General features: G+C 38.7%; 1 protein-coding gene across 1 annotated transcript; it reads left to right on the forward strand.

The window, feature by feature from the left end:
- Nucleotides 1–8823: 8823 nt before the first annotated feature.
- LOC121159514 (dynactin associated protein) lies at nt 8824–16412 on the forward strand. Its single transcript, XM_040984671.1, has 3 exons — nt 8824–8880; nt 12423–12587; nt 15822–16412. The coding sequence occupies exons 1-3, from the start codon at nt 8824–8826 to the stop codon at nt 16410–16412; spliced, it is 813 nt and encodes a 270-aa protein (XP_040840605.1).
- The last annotated feature ends 201 nt before the right edge of the window (nt 16413–16613 follow it).

Consider the following 16613-nt stretch of genomic DNA (forward strand, 5'->3'; position numbering starts at 1 on the left):
GACGATGCCCGTAATAGTATCTGATAGAGTTAAATGTGCACCAGGTGCTGCCTGTGCTCTAAGAAGGAGAGTGCAGTGACATATCTCAACAACAGATGGTGCTATTCGTTCTCTCACATCTCCGTCAAAGAATTACCAGGCTAAGATGCCTCTGTACTGCAAAAGGGACAGTCAATAAAGAGACAACCAACAGCACGAGAGATACTAGGTATAAACCGCACAGCATATGGAGGACAAATATCAAGGCTTTACAAGGAATTCCAGAAAATTAACAACAGCCAGCCAAGCAAACCAGTTAAGAAACGGGCAAAGAACATGAATAGATGAGATTCAAAAGGCTGATAGACACATGATGAATGCTCATGCTCCATGGCTGTTAGGGAAATACCAATAAAAAGCCACAAGGGGTTCCACCTAATTCCAGAGAGAATGGCTTAGTTACAGAAATCAAAAAACAACAACTGCTGCTGTGGTAGTGGGGGAAAGTGTGCCGTAATTCACTACTGGTGGAAATATAAATGAGTACAACCATTACAGAAGTCAGTGTGAAGAGTTCTCAAACTGAGACTGATCTCCCATATATGACTGGTGCTACCTGCTCCTGGGAATATATCCAAATGAAATGAAATCTGCATTCGGAAGAGCAACCTTCAACCTTATGAGTACAGCAGCACGACTCATAGCAGTGAGGATGTGGGAACACAAAGGACTGTGTCAACTGAGGACTGGATCAGCAAATCAGAGTGTCTCTACTCTTCAATACTACTCAGCCATAAAAGAAAAAATTAGATTTTAGCACTTGCAATAAAATGGTCCTGACTGGAAACCATTGTACTTAGCTAAATAAGCCAGCTCCAAAGGACAGATATAATATGTTCTTTCTCATATGAGACAGCCTATGTACAGAGAATATATATATGAACAGGAGAAACTAGTATACCAGGAAGTAAATGCACTGTACAGCATGAGCCACTTCTCCTGAATAAAAGTAGGACTTCCAATGAAACTTACAATTATACCTTTGCATTATGATACTAGGTTTACTAGCTTTGACTATGCTTAACATGTCATGACATATTTAAATATCGGAAAGTTAAACTTGCAACTTATACGAATGGACTATACTATTGTGATGACATGGTGACAAATGAGGGGAGGGGAGAATGGGGAAGGAAGAAAGGAAGGGAGAGAAAGGAAATCCCTACAACCTACAAAGCTGCATCATGCAAAACAATGTATAAAAATTAACAAATGATCAGGCCTAAGTCATGTTCAAATGCTTCATTTTAACTTCTTTAAAAATTTGCATAATAAAGAGTATGTCTATTATGCCCAAATAAGTAAGAACTGATATTTGGAATAAGAATTTGATCTGTTTTGTGTGTCCTTCTAGAAAACAGAACCAGATAAAACAGGTTGAAGTTATTAAGATTGAGTAAAGTGTCTAGAAGGATGCTCAAGTGCTGGGTTTCTCAAAAGGAAATGCTGAGTCGCCCAGTGTGGCTGGACTCACGGTCATGTAGATTACCTGACTGATCAACAAGGGCCTTTTCACTCATTCAGCTCTAATCTTCATGTTCAAACCCCTCTCATCTCAAGACATAATTCAAACACTTATACATGCAAGAAAAATGAATACTATTCATAATATAAAGTATTATTTAAATCATCTTTAAACACTAAAGAACATATCTATCCTTAAATTTTTATTTCACAATAATTTAAAATTTATAAAACAGAACTTGTGTTATGGTACAAAGAGTTCCTCCATACACATATCCATCATCACCTTTTAGTAACATCTATGTTAATATAGTGTGCTTGCCACACGTGATAAACCTACCCAGCTTCCCTTGGTGTTATTATCTCTTAGTAGTATATTTGTCACAATTATTAAATTTCCAGGTGCCTATCTGAAATGCAGAAGAATTGGTAAATACATTGGCAGTCATTTGTTTATTAGGTTCAGCAGCTCCTGGAGGTGAGGCCTTTAGGAAGCGAGCTCTCAGCGTGGAAACATTTTTCTGAAACTCAGGGAGGAAGACTGCAAAGTTTTCGAACGTTCAAGGAAAGCCTCCAACTGACAGGGGCTGAATCTAAGTGAATCTACCGAGACGGGGTGAAAAGACAGGCATGCTTAATTGTAAAGATAGCAATGACAGCCATCAGCTTCAGAATTCTATGACAGACACTCTCAAAGTCAGAAGGAGGGGTGAGGGAGGGAGGGCTCTAAAAACTAAATAACAGCAACGGGACAGATAGTTTCATATTTCTTTTTGCAAGATTTTAGGGCTGAGAGAGAAGTCACTCACAGTTCCCACCAGAAAGACTGTTTTCCTTGTTTCTCAATTAGAATCACAATCTTTCTCAAAGGTGGATCACATATGAGAATGCATACTATTTATTTTAATTCATACCTACACACAGATACACTGCAATTAGCCAACTGGACTGTTTTTCAAGATTGTAGGAACAAAGGGAAATGATAAAACCAAACATTGTTCCCGGAGCTGAAGGCGTAGTAGTAGTCTATTTTCAAGAATGGGGACAGAGCATGGATATACATAATGAATACTGGATCTTCTGGAATCTGGCCAGTGAGTTGATTTTTCCGTGTTGGTAACTTTCTTATATAAGTCTTATATTCTTTACTTAAAGTTTTAGTAATTTTTTAAACTTCAAAACAAAGATGCACATCCACAGTTATTAATTTTTCAGCTACTAATAATCACAAATTCTTTATGTAGTATATCATTACATGTGTAGTTTATAAAATATTTGCAACATTTGTTCATCTAAAGCCTATGTGATTTTCTTGCAAAATACTTTAATGACTATATAGCATGACCCCTAAGCCTTCAGCCCTAGCAGAAAACTGGCATTGCTTGTCGGATGACCTTCGTGGCGATCGGTTGGATTGCTCAGGCTCTGAATCCACCCTTGCACTCCTTCGCGCAGTGTGGGACATCTTCCAGAGGGTCTGTAGACTTGTCCTCGATATGAAATGATACAGTCGTGGCTGCAGCAGAACCACAGCAATGTGAAAGGAGAGATGAAGCTGAAGAGGACACATTCACATCGCTGCATTGTTTGTGAATAAAATAAATATTTAAATTTTCATACTTAAGTGATTTTAGATACCATGTACAATTCATCGTCTCTAATAATGATACTTTTATTAAAGTTGAAAGTTTTGCTAGAAGTTATGGAACTACAGTTTGAATATCCTTAATATCAAAACCCCAGATCTGATATGTTCCAAAATCCAAATTTTTAATGCCATAGGTGGAAAATTCTTTTTAAAAAAAGATTTATTTATTTTTATTAGAAGGTCAGATATACAGAAAGGAAGAGAGACAGAGAGGAAGATCTTTTGTCCACCGATTCACTCCCCAAGCGGCTGCAATGGCAGGAGAAAAGACAGATCCGAAGCCAGGAACCCAGAGCCTCTTTTGGGTATCCGGCATGTGTGCAGGGTTCCAAGGCCTTGGGCAGAACTTGATTGCTTTCACATGCCACAAGCAGGGTGCTGGATGGGAAGCAGGGCTGCCAGGGTTAGAACCAGTGCCCATATGGGATCCTGGAGCATATGAGGTGAGGACTTAAAGACACTATGCTAGGCTACCACACTAGGCCCGTAGGTGGAAAATTCTTTAGCTGATTATATGAGTAAAATTATTTTCACAAAATCAGACACAAAGGATACACGCTGTGTATCAGCGACTTGTGCAGGGTGGTATCACAGCTGTTGATGGGCTCTTATGGACACAATGCATCCTGCCGAAGGACTCTGAGAGAGTGTGTAAGCTGAACTGATCCGCCATGTCATGGACATGGGTGTCTGGCAGTATCCATCTCTGGGAAAGCAGATCTTCCATTTACCCTTCTGACCAAGAGGATTCCGGGGGATTCCAGGAAGTTGTAGATTGTAGAAGATCAACATGCAGAATGAAAGTTCTGGTAAAACCCAGTCAGAGAATCAAAGAGTTTTCAAATAAGCTATGTTCTGTTCTGTAATTATTCAGTATCTGGGATGGCTGCAGTAACATTTGTTTTATACCTGTGTGCTGCTTCACTTGCCAAACTGAGTGACTTGGTGGATCAGGTAACTGAGACAGCCCTTCACCCGCTGCTGGTGGGCTCTTGTTTTATTCCAAAGGTTGGTAGCTGTGGGTGTCAGGAGGAGTTGGCATTTCAGATTACCTTAAAAGGCAGAAAAAAAATATTTTGCATCAGCTCAAATATAGCCAGGATAGAGATTCTCTCTTATTTGGAGGAGGGTCAGCCATTTAAAATTTTTTTCAATACAGATCTTTGAGTGATTGAATGAGTGCCACTTGTATTTAGGAGCACAACCTGCTTTTGATCAACCTATTGACCTGTATGTTAAACTCATCCAAAGTATTTCCATAGCAACAAAAGAAATAATGATTGACTAAATAGTCGGGTCCACATGGCCCAATGAAGTTATCACAACTTTTGTCAAAACAACTGTCAGGTAAATGAATTTAGACTTGTAATTTCCCAACTTGAAGGATCTGACTTTCAGTTATGGAATAAGTCTTGCAGCTATGGCTTATAAAGCTACTTTTAGGGCAAACATTAAAATGTGTGAAGTGTTAGTCATTTTGCTTAGCTGTTAAGATGCAAAACACCTGGGTTTAATATCTGGCTCTGTTCCTGATTCCAGCATCCTGTTAGTGCAAGCCCTGCGAGGCACAGGCAGTGCTAATAGCTCAAGTAATTGGGTTCTTGCCACTTATGTGGGCGAGACCTGGATTAAGTTCCCAGATCCTGGCTTAGGATCTTCCAAGAGTGAGCAAACAGATGAAATCTCTCTCTCCTTTTCAAATAAATATAAAATTCTTCCATTTTCTTACCTTGCTCTGAGCTAAAGATTGCTTCTTTTGTTGTTATTTTGTTGTTGTTGTTTGGAAAGATAAAGCCCAGCTAGATACCTTAAAGCCAGCGTTTGCTGAATCCTGCAAATGTTAGTCACCCCCTGAAAATGGAAGAAGTGCTTGCATCTGTCTTTGACTATAGAAGTTGAAGAATTTGTCTCACTGTCAGAATCTAGTTGCTCTGGGAATGTGATATGTAGGACTTTAGCTCTTGCGGTATAGAGTAATTGTGAAACAAAGATGGAGGATTAATGTTAAGTGTCCATCAAAATGTCTGCCAAGGTGCCTAGCTAGAAGCAAACATTACTTAGGGCCTAGTTATGTACTCGGGAAAAGCACACGCAGTGTGGGCAGCTGCACTGTCAAAGAATATGCCCAAATGTAATAAAAAAAATAAAAATGTACTCTACCTAATTCATTAGTGCCATACTTTACTCAACAGTGCCAATCATGTGCTCAACAAACATTGTCAATATTTTTGACAAATAAAATTTTGAAAAGCAGCTTGTGTTCAAGGCAATGAAATAACTTTACCTTTGTATGAACTTGTGTTCTAATAACTGGTTACTGAAAAATAGCTTACCGTACAGACAATGACACCTTCCAGGATTACTCATACTTGAAGACACATTCAGAAAGAAGATATATTAGGGTACAGATTAGCTTAATTATGTCACACCCTGCATGATATAATTGCATCAATATTAGCTACATTGTCCTTTATAATATTTAAAATTATTAGGACAAATACATACATAAAATGTAAGTAGAAAGGAAAATACTCTGATTCTGAGTGTATACTCTGATCCACAGAAATTCCAACATTTGTTTTGTGGTTCAAAAATAAGGCAGGGGGTGCAGTGGGCTAAACCGATGGCCACAGTCCACACTGCAGGGCCAGCCAGCTCCTCTCTTTGTGTTCTAGCTTTCTGCTAATGCATCCTCATCACCCCTCGTGGGCTTGGGGCTTGGGGACCTGCCACCCGGGAGGAGTCCCACATGGAGTTCCAAGTCCTTGGCCTTGACCTGGCCTCACTCTGTTTCAGACATTTGAGGTGTGAACTGACAAATGGAAATTCTCTCTCTCATTGTCTTCGTGTCTCCCTCTCTTATTCTTTCAAGTAGATGAAAACAAATAAACATTTAAAAGAAAAGTAGTGAAATTAAAAAAAATAGAGAAGCCCTACAAGCTGCAACTTACATATATGCAGAGTCAAAAAGAGTGAAATCAGCAGAATATGTTGTAGATCATGTACATTAACAAAATTTAAAATTTGTTAATACAGTTGGTTCTTATAAAAGATGGAAATTTTTTTTATGTAGTGAATATTCATACAACTTTGGGTACAGTTTTGGAAATGTACAATAAATTTGGAAAAAGCACATATTTGGTAAACCAGGAATTTCTCTCATACATCAAGAAACATTTAAAAACCTTGGCACGGATAGCACATCAAAACATATTTTTTTCTGTACCTTTCATTCAATTTTGTCTGCATATGAAACTTCTGTAAAGATAAGTTAGAAACAAAGGGGAGGGGGGAACAATTGGGCCTGCCAAAATGGCCTAGTGGCTAAAGTCCTGGTTTGAACACACAGGGATCCCATATAGACGCCTGTTCTAATCCTGGCAGCCCCACTTCCCATCCAGCTCCCTGCTTGTGACCTAGGAAAGCAGTAGAAGACAGCCCAAAGCCTTAGGACTCTGCACCCACATGGCAGACCCGGAAGAGGCTCTGGGCTTCTGGCTTCAGACTGGCTCAGCTCCAGCTGTTGTGGCCTCTTGGGGAGTAAACCATTGCACGGAAGACTTTCCTCTCTGTCTCTCCTCTTGTCTGTATGTCTGCCTTTCCAATAAAAATAAAATGACGTCTTTTTAAAAAGTGAACAGTTTTAACTGTTGTTAGCTTGTAGCAAATGCTACTAACCTTGGGTATCCTCCAATCTAAGATTTTATTAATGTGATGTTATTAACATTATGTAGATGTTTATGACAATTCCAGAGGGTGTACCACACTGCTCATCACTAATCCTTGTAATAACCACAAGAATTAAGTACTATTATTCCCATCTTCCTGATGAGACATGCGTGTTTTCAATGACTTTATAAACCCTAAATGGAGATTACCGTCAGTGGCTGTTCGGCTGCCCATTCATTTATAGTCATTTATTTATTAATTGTCTAATTGAATCACTCTGTGCCCCAGGAAGGATGCGGAGAAAAGATGGAAGGCAGCTCAGAGTTTGAATTCTTTGTTAAGAACATACACCCATAGAAGTGTTGGTGGCTCTCTGAGGACAGGTGTCAACAGTTGTCAACGAAGAATGGACATTTACTGGAAGCAAAGTTGAGGTGATGCTAACACCTTCTCAGAAAGACAGTTTGTTGGAATCCAGGCTCCAAGGAACAGCAAAAACTTAGTAACTCCCAGGGTGGAGATATGGCTGGCTCATCAACCTTACTGACCCTGAAAATTCTGTGCAAGCATAAATAAACATGAGGATATTCACCAAGTGTAGGTTCCTTGAACTGGTATTCACCTTTTCAAGGTTATAGCTGGGAAGATGGGAACATAAAAACTAAGGCAGAGACCCAGGACTCATTTAAAATAGTAGCAAATATCACTTCAAATTTCCCAGACTGGAAATTAAGAAATTGTTAATTTTATGAGGCAGCACAATCACTACTGCCCCCATTCTTACAACTCTTGCAAAACTGAAATTCTGTATCCACTAAATAACAATTCCTCTTTCCCTTCCCCTCCCATCTTCTAGAAATCACCATCCTACTCTGTGTTTCTGTCAATGTGATAATCTTGGGGGTTTTGTTGTAAGTCAAATGCCTTTCTGGGCTTGGTTTATTTAACTTGTTGGAATAGCCTCAAGGTTCATTCTTGTTACAACAAGCCATCATGTTTTCAACAGCTCTTTAGAACAAATCCCTTTCCAGCTTCTTAATTCTGCATGAGCTTTTTCTTTCCTTTTCTTTCTTTTCTTTTAATTTTTTTCTGGTCTGAGACTTGAGGCCCTCTGCTTCAGTTGATCCAGTGAAATAATTTACACTGAACGTGTGAATGCATTAGGAAGAGACATTTTAAAGGATCAAACTTTAAAAAAGTAATGTAGACTTCAAAAGGACCAAGCACAAAGGGGGTAGAAGTGTGGTCTGCTTTATTTTCTACTGCTCTTTTTTTTTTTCCCCTCAAAAAAAGTTCCTGGCACATTTTGGAAACTCATCATTCTTACTCATTGCACAAGTCTTTTGAAGACAAATTTCAACTTAGGAAAAACTAGGCTTTTTTGACCAAAAATATCTTTCTAAAATCTGTCATTAGTCCATCATTCTTTGGCATTGTTGCCTAGATTGTCGACCGTGATTGATTTTAGCATGTATGAATTGCCTGAGCCACTGACCAAGGACATATTGCAGGGCTTACAAATGGACCAAAAAGGGATATTTCTCTGGTCATCAGTACCCAAGCAACAGGGCGAACAAGGGGGAGAAAATATGTTTTCTAACTTTTGAAGAGAGAACGAGCAATAGCAAACTGGTAGTTCACCATTCTTTCCTCGGTTGTTCCTAAAGCAGGAGACAGGTTCCTGAAAGATGGCCAAAAGAGAAGGGAAGGAAGAATTATCAAACATTTTCGGTTTCTTTGTGTCCGGAGGTTTTCTGGGAACAGTCACAATGCCTCCGAGGACTAGTCTTCCTGTGGCTAACAGCTCATTCCTTTCCTAAGGTGGATCCTTTCTTAGTGAATAATTGTGTCCTGCTTAGTTTAATCCATACCCATACTGATGCATCATTGTTGATTTTCTACTACATGGTTTAATTATTTCTCATGGTTGCAGATATAAAGGGCAATGAACAAATTAACAAAATTATTCTGGGAGGTGAGCTTGTGATATTGACAAGTTAAGCATGGACAGAAAGTGTGGAAAATATGTAGTGAATGTTGAACACTCTGAAAACCCACCAGTGAGTATGGTTACAGCACTTTGTTATTTTGTTATCTCATAGCTTCATTTTCAGCATTTAAATCTATCTGCTCTGTTTACTGCTTATGTAGTCAGTGTCATAATTTTGTGTTCTCTGAAACTAAGAGTATTCCTGTATTTCTTTTGTGTATCCCTGTATTGAATTTGTGTACTTTATTTTGCTATCATATAGTTTTGATATTATGAAACACTTTCATAAATGTGAATATTAGGAATGACAATATGCTCTACACACAAATCCATTTGATGGTCTGTATTATTCATTATGTTGTTATGGTTTATTGGTTATTATAATATTATAATTTCATACTTAGATTTCTATCTATAATTTCCAGACCTGTCAAAACTTGGATTTCTAAACACGGTGGGAAATCAGATAATTCATCTCAGCCATTATCTCTATGACTAAAAAATTCACTGAAAACATTGGCTTCTGCTAAAAAAAAAAAAAGCATGCTAATTTGTCTATTTTTTGCCTGTTTTTTTGTACTGACAAACAAATGCTCATTGTGTAGTTCCCAAGTATTTTCTTGTGAATGGCTATGCCCTCGCAGACCGTCCTTGCTATGAGGGCGAAGGAAGGACATGGGTTGGGAAATAAAAAGCTAAGTTAAAATTCACTTCAAGAAGAGCACAGGAAAATCATATGAAGAAATATTTCACCTTTGCCATCTGCAATGGTGGCAATTAGCCCATCTTAAACACAAAGCAGAGAAGGAAGTCTTGCTTTCGTTTTGAATCTCAGTTGCGTAAAAGCATCCTATATTGGATTCCTGGTTCACCAAAAAGAGATTTTTAGTTCTCAGTCATAATTGGACCCACATGAACATATTCTCATTGTTACATTTGAGTCTGGCTTTCTTCAGTTAGATCCTCAAGATGCCCAAATATCAAAAGAAAAAAAAAAGTCCCTTTGGACAGTCGTTTGTCATATTGATATTTTTCTGTAGATTAGAAACCAGGTTAAAAAACTTGCAAATGTTTTATTTACAGTAGTATATCTGGTTAACTGATTAAATGTTTCCCTTTACAATAAATAGTTAAGCATGATTATAAAAATCATTTAAGACCCATCTCAAAAATGAAAGTTAAAAATTACTTGATGATTATGAGAATGCAAAAAATAATTTTGGATTGCTTTTTTTTTCTGTTAGACACAGATCTTCAGTTAATCCTTCTCAAAGTTAGGAGGAAAAGCACCGTTCAGGTCTTTCTTTGGTATGTGGAGCCAAGGCACTTAAGTTGTCAAAGCCATTATTAACTAACACTGATGATCTGACGAAATCTTTTTGATAGTTCTCCAACTATGTCGATTTTGTTTAGACATATAAACATTGTGCACTCAGATCTAGAGCACTGCGCAGTTACTCCTCTGGTTGCAGTACTGCTTCAGAGCTGGGCCGGGATGACAGTCACTCAGCACCAGCTGAAAGGGCTAGGATCACAATAGGGTCAGATAATTCTGGAAAATTTGCCTGGCGAATTTACTTTATTTAAAGAGTAAGTTAAAATATCCAAGTTCTTCAATCACAGGTAAAACAAAAGGAAGAGAAACAACAGGTTCAGTGCTAAGGAAAATAAAGTGTTAAAATAAAGCAAGTCCCAATTTCACTAAATGTGTTTAGTGGAAAAACGGCAGAAATTTTGTCTTATTTCAAAATAAAACATGGATTTATTATGTTTATTTCTTTGATATTATATAAACAATTAATTTAACTATTTTATTGCTAAGGGCATTCTATCTTATCTATTTTTAGTGACCATTTTTGGGTGTATTTTTAATGATAATTTCTGATGCACCAATGACTACATATAATTATACTTTGGGAGATTTTTGTTTATACTTTTTTCTGTTTTGTTTCCTGTAAGTGTACATGAAAATGCAATTACTTCAAAATGGTCTTTTCAAAAAAGGCTTTATCTGGTGTAATACCTGTACACCTTTACAGGGCACAGTGCAACATTTCAACACCTTCCTACAGTTTTAAGTTCACTAGTTTTAACAGGACACATCAGCTTTCATAGTTATTTAGCAACGGGTTACAAAATCAACATGATCAAACACAACTAGTACTAGAATAGCAATATTCTAGTAACAAATTTCTATTGCCACTGCTAGCAATACTGATGGCTGTCACTGAGTGCGTGCTGTGGGCTAAGCATTTCTCAAAATATTTTGCAGCTATTGACTGAGTGCAGTGGATCACATGATTATAAGTGGGTCATTTTCTCCCTTTTTGCAGATTTGTGAAGAACAGTAAAGGCACCTTTATAGCTAGACAGTAAACATTATTATTCTCTGAGTGGGAGAGTCCAGATAATTCCACACTGTTTTTGAGATGTAACAAAACTTTTTCCAATACCCATAAATTATTAAACCTATTTATCTCTTATTTTTACTTTCTCTTATTCTTTCCACTCTTTCAACATCTCTTTTCTGCCTTTTCCACTGAGCCTAATACTCATTCTCAATCCTTATTCTTTCCCTTTTCTCAGTAAATTCTGTAAGTCTTGCATTTATTTGATAATTCTGTACAAACATGAGGACTTTTTTTAAATGAAATATTTCCCCATTGCTCTATGCCCAAGAGGAACTCTACAAGGAGTTGTCACAAAATGGAAAAAGAATGACTTTTTGTGTTCCTATCATGGGACCACTAATTCTGCTGGGGAGATCACGGTGTAAATTATGGAAAACAGTCACTCTGATCATTTTTCTTGAATATACTAAATATGGGCTATCAGCATGGTGTGCCATAACAACATATGACACACTGCATAGTGGAAAGGAAAGGACAGCGGCTTTAGAACTGCGAGGTCTGGGTTCCATTACTTGTTATTATATCATGATGGCAAATCAGCTATTTTTTTTTTTTATTGCAGACTGATTTAATTGAATGGGAGAATGAGAAGGAGGGAGGAAGAAATAGAAAGAAGAAGACAGAGTTTGTTGAGTCACTTTCTCAAATGGCCCGAACGGCTTGTGCTGGGACAAGCCATTGCCGGTGGTTAGAAACGCTGTTCTCATCTGCCACACGTTGTGTGGAGTTTCAACCACTTGCAGCCTCAGCAGAAAAGCGGATAAAAACCAGATCGGATGTGGGATGACACTGTCTTAAATAACAGCTAGATCTGTAGCGCCACTTGCTGGCTGACTTTAGGATTTCAACCCTTTTGACTTACATTCTCATTACCCACATGACTTGAACGATTGCACCCGATAAACTGTCAGCACATTTCAGCTCCAATATTCTATTCTACAGGAGTCCTCATGCCCTGCTCTGCCTTCAGCAGCTTTCCAGGTGAGGAGACTTAAGAAGAAGAGGGGATTATGTATGTTGCTTAGCTGGAATCCTAGCACTTTAAAAAAAAGCTACTTAAAATATAGAAAAGAACCTATTTAGACGTATGTTATCAGAGGATAAGGAAAAACTTACTCATTTAAAAAGTCATATTATTTGACTTTCCTATTTTAGAAATTTAACGCTATCACTTCCCATTCACTTATATTTCCCCCCTTAGCCCAGGACATGTCCAAATGACCAGGAGGCTCACAACTCTGCATGCTGGCATCCACCTTCAAATGACATATCCTCGGATGTCTGCTCCAACTTACCTGGGGCCTGGGTGAGCCCAGGACTCTGTGAACACCCAGGATGCTCACATCCGCAACTATCCAGTATGCAGGTAACGTCTGCTATGGCAGCTTTTGCCCGGTTTGGTTGTATTCTACATAGGGGGTCTTCTGGGTCTGTTCTTTCCTGGGAAATGCAGTTGCTTAACTGCTTATATTCATATTAAACATTTGCCCTATTTTTCATACAGGTACAAATCTTAAGCAGTTCACGAAAAGGGGGAGTATTTGATATTTTCTATCTATAAAGAGCTAGTGTCTTAATTTTGTGTTCAAATAGTTATGTTAGAGAACATAAAATAAATGGAGGAAGTGTAAGGTGCATATGTGGGGCTTGGGAAGGGGTAGGGAAACACAGGTTGGCAATACAGTGTTTCATTGACTGTTTAGACTCCTATAGGAAGCCATCATATTAAAAAAACTTTGCAAACCTTACTGTATTGATAATGAACTCATTTTCTTTTAGTGCTATAACTTCTGATCCTATTTGTAGCACATTCTTCATCTCTCTGGGTCCTGATTTCAGGTGTTTATATTTGGACATCGAAACATAATTATTCTCTGCAAGTGCACAAACGTTGAGACCTGACTCATCTCTTGTTGCTTCCTGACCTCATGTACTTTAAGCTCACAATGGTCTCTGTGAATCACCAGCCTCATGTAGAAAATTGATCTTGACTATAAGTTACTGATGTGGCTTGGCAGCTTGTTTTGAGTCTCTCGCGCTTGGGAATTCCTGTCCTTCCCTGCTTAACCTTGCTGCATAGTCTCAGCAGAGGAAACTTGAGCCTTGTTTTTTGATTTGGTTAGAAACACAAATACATTGTTTCTAGGGGGCGAAGTGGAAGAATAAATGGGCTGCATAGCATGGAGTTACAAAAATGTTTCTTGTTTGCAGAAGTAAAATAATTCACATCAATACGGTTGAAATAGACTTTGGAGAACATCTAATCTACTGACGTTTTAAAACATTATTTTTCATGATGCAGTTCCTTAGGCTCAGGGATTTTGCCTTCCACTCTCCCCTTCTTAGGCCCTGCCGCTCTACTGTTTTCTCCTGTATTATATCAATGACTTAGTCCCTCAACAAGAGTCACAAGTCCATCACTATGCTATTTAAGTATATGTTGACATTCTAGATAAAGAGAATTCAGCCAGGAAAAAGAATGAAATTCTACCATGCTTAGTAAAAGGAGACAGTCCCTAAAGGACAAGTATCATATTTTCTCTCTGATATAGGGCAACCTTTATGCAAAATACAGGATAAATATATATATCTATAGGTAAACATGCATATACATATAGTCATCTAAGAGGGACAGTATAATAGAGACTGTCACATGAAGATGTGAAGATGCAAAGCAGAATGCAACTCTACTTCCGAATAAAAGATGGACGCCCAATGAAAACTTTTAAATGTATCTTGACAATAGGATTCTGGACTTTATACCATTTTATACTGACTCTTAACCCTGGTGCCCATTAGAAGTACCTGGAGACTAACACATACAGGCATTAGTGGTTAAGACCCATCCCAGATCAACCAAATTAGGAACTCTAAGGATTAAGTCTGTGAAATAATGGCTTTTAAGGGCTATCCAGTGAAGCTGGTGATGACAGCATGTTTGATCCTCCACTAAGTAAATAATTCATCAAGCAATGAATATAAGGACACTGCTTATTAGTCCACACAAGGGCTGTGAGTAGCAATTATGGCCTTTGTAGATATTGGCAATGGTGGAAAAGATAGTATTGTATTGTCAAGGTAAATGACACACTTAAATGGTGGAGTGTTGGACTTGTGACTGTTGCTGAAGGATGGTTCTAGATGATCCTGTTGTAATGACATGGGAGAAATGGTCATGGGACGAATAGGAAGAGAGGAAAATTGTACCACAGGAAATAATAATAACAAAAAGAAATAAAATAGTAATTAAGTCTAAAAAAATGCCCATTTCTCACATGTATATTGTACTTTTTTGTCCTTTGTTAGTTACCACAAGTCACAGAAAATATATATGTCTTTTAGGGACTGGATTATTTTGCTAAGCATGATGCGCTACAGTTGTATTCATTTTGTTGTAAAAGATCTCCCGTCCTAGGATTCACTCCCTAAGTGGCTGCAATGGCCAGAGCTGTGCCAATCCAAAGCCAGGAGCCTGAAGCCTCTTCTACGTCATCCACGCGGGTGCAGGGTCCCAAGGCTTCGGGCCATCCTTGACTGCTTTCCCAGGCCACAAGCAGGGAGTTGGATGGGAAGCACGGCTGCTTGGATTAGAACTGGTGCCCATATGTGATCCTGGCACATGCAAGACAAGGACTTTAGCCACTAGGCTACTGCACTAGGCCCTCCTCAATTTCTTTATCCAGTCATCAGTTGATGGAAATCTGTGTTGATTACATATGTTAGCTATTGCCTATTGATCTGGTATAAACATGGAGGGATTAGATACCCTTTTGAATGCAGATTTCACTCTCTTTGCATAAATTCCCAAATAAAGTTCTTTAAATTTTATGTATATGTATGTATATATTTATGCATATATACTTGTATATATATATTTAACATTACAAGCTTCATCTTGGCCAGGAGCACTGGAGCAAAAACATCTGCTGTCAGTCTTGGCATTTGAGCAATAGCCTCAAACCACACTGGCCTTCACTCATCTTCTTCAGGGCATCAGGCTCATTTAAAAATAGGACTTTGGAGAAACTTTGGAACACTGAGGAATTTGAAGGCAACAAAACTGCCCAGAAATGATGCTACTTTGTAAAAATATAGTATTTATCATGTTTGAATGTGTATATATACATATATACATATATATGTGAGTACACACACACACACACACACACGCACACACACTTTTTCCCAAATGCCTGGCATGTACCGCACCAAGGATGAGCCCTAAGGAAAGCTGTGGACTCTGGGTGTGGTGATGTGTCACTGTGCGTTCATCAGTTTCAGTGAAGACATCACTCTAATGAGGAATGTCAATAGAATGGAAGGTTGTACACCTGCGTTTTAAAAATAATATTCAGGTTTTCTATGAATCTAAATTTACCCTCGATCTTGAAGCCTGTTAGAAAGAAATGGTACAGGAGAAAGTAAGACATTTTTCATAATAGTAGGAAAAGTACACACGAAAACCTACACTTAAAGCCTAATCTTTAGAGTCATAGCTTAAGTGATGATAATGCAATAAGTTATAAATTACACAAAGGAGATGATAAATCACATGCATTATGTTTTTCATTACTGATTGTTTTATTATATTCTTTTTTAGGTTAAAGAAAGTTGTTGCAGTGGCTGGTCTTTGTGGAAAGTCTTCCTGACCTGTCTCTTAGCCTGCGTTATAACCACAGCGATTGGAGTGCTCATACTAAGTCTGGTGAAAAGCAACGGGAACAATCCCTCCATTGTCATCCAGTTACTCACCAACAGTGGGCAGACTACTGTTACATCTGGAACAGCCTCTACTACTTCTCAATCTACGACGACCACGACTTCAACTGAACCTACTACCACTGTGACAGCCACAACCATTGCTTCAACTGACTCCACGGCCTCCACTGCTTCCACTCAGCCCACAAGCACAGCAACCACTTCTGCCACCACAAGTGACACCACAAGTGCCACCACTGCATCAACATCTGTGACTACTTCAGCTTCCACTCAGACCTCATCTACAGCACCCACAACTGCCACCTCAACTGACTCCACGGCCTCCACTGCTTCCACTCAGTCCACAAGCACAGCAGCCACCTCAAGTGACACTACAAGTACCACCACTGCATCAACATCTGAGACAAATACTTCCACTGAGTCCACAACCACCTCTCCCACTTCAAGTGACACAAAAAGCTCCACTACATGAACATCTGTGACTACTTAAGCTTCCACTCAGACATCAACTGCAACACCCACAACCATTGCTTCGGCCGACTCTACAACCTCCATTACTCATCCTTAATCTGCAACAGGTGCCTCTGCAATTAAAGTGTGATTACAATTGCCATCACTGCAACAGAATTTGTAGGTACTGCCACTGCCACCCAACCCCAAACTGCAGCACCCA

The sequence above is a fragment of the Ochotona curzoniae genome, unplaced genomic scaffold (genome assembly GCF_017591425.1).
Source record: "Ochotona curzoniae isolate NIBS_2020 unplaced genomic scaffold, NIBS_Ocur_1.0 contig_43, whole genome shotgun sequence".
NCBI lineage: Eukaryota > Metazoa > Chordata > Mammalia > Lagomorpha > Ochotonidae > Ochotona > Ochotona curzoniae.

Coding starts and splice junctions, on each gene's coding strand:
- LOC121159514 (XM_040984671.1), top strand. CDS start 8,824: ATGGACAGAAAGTGTGGAAAATATGTAGTGAATGTTGAACACTCTGAA. Junction 8,881..12,422: donor AACACTCTGAAAACCCACCA/GTGAGTATGGTT, acceptor TTCCCCCCTTAG/CCCAGGACATGTCCAAATGA. Junction 12,588..15,821: donor CGCAACTATCCAGTATGCAG/GTAACGTCTGCT, acceptor ATTCTTTTTTAG/GTTAAAGAAAGTTGTTGCAG.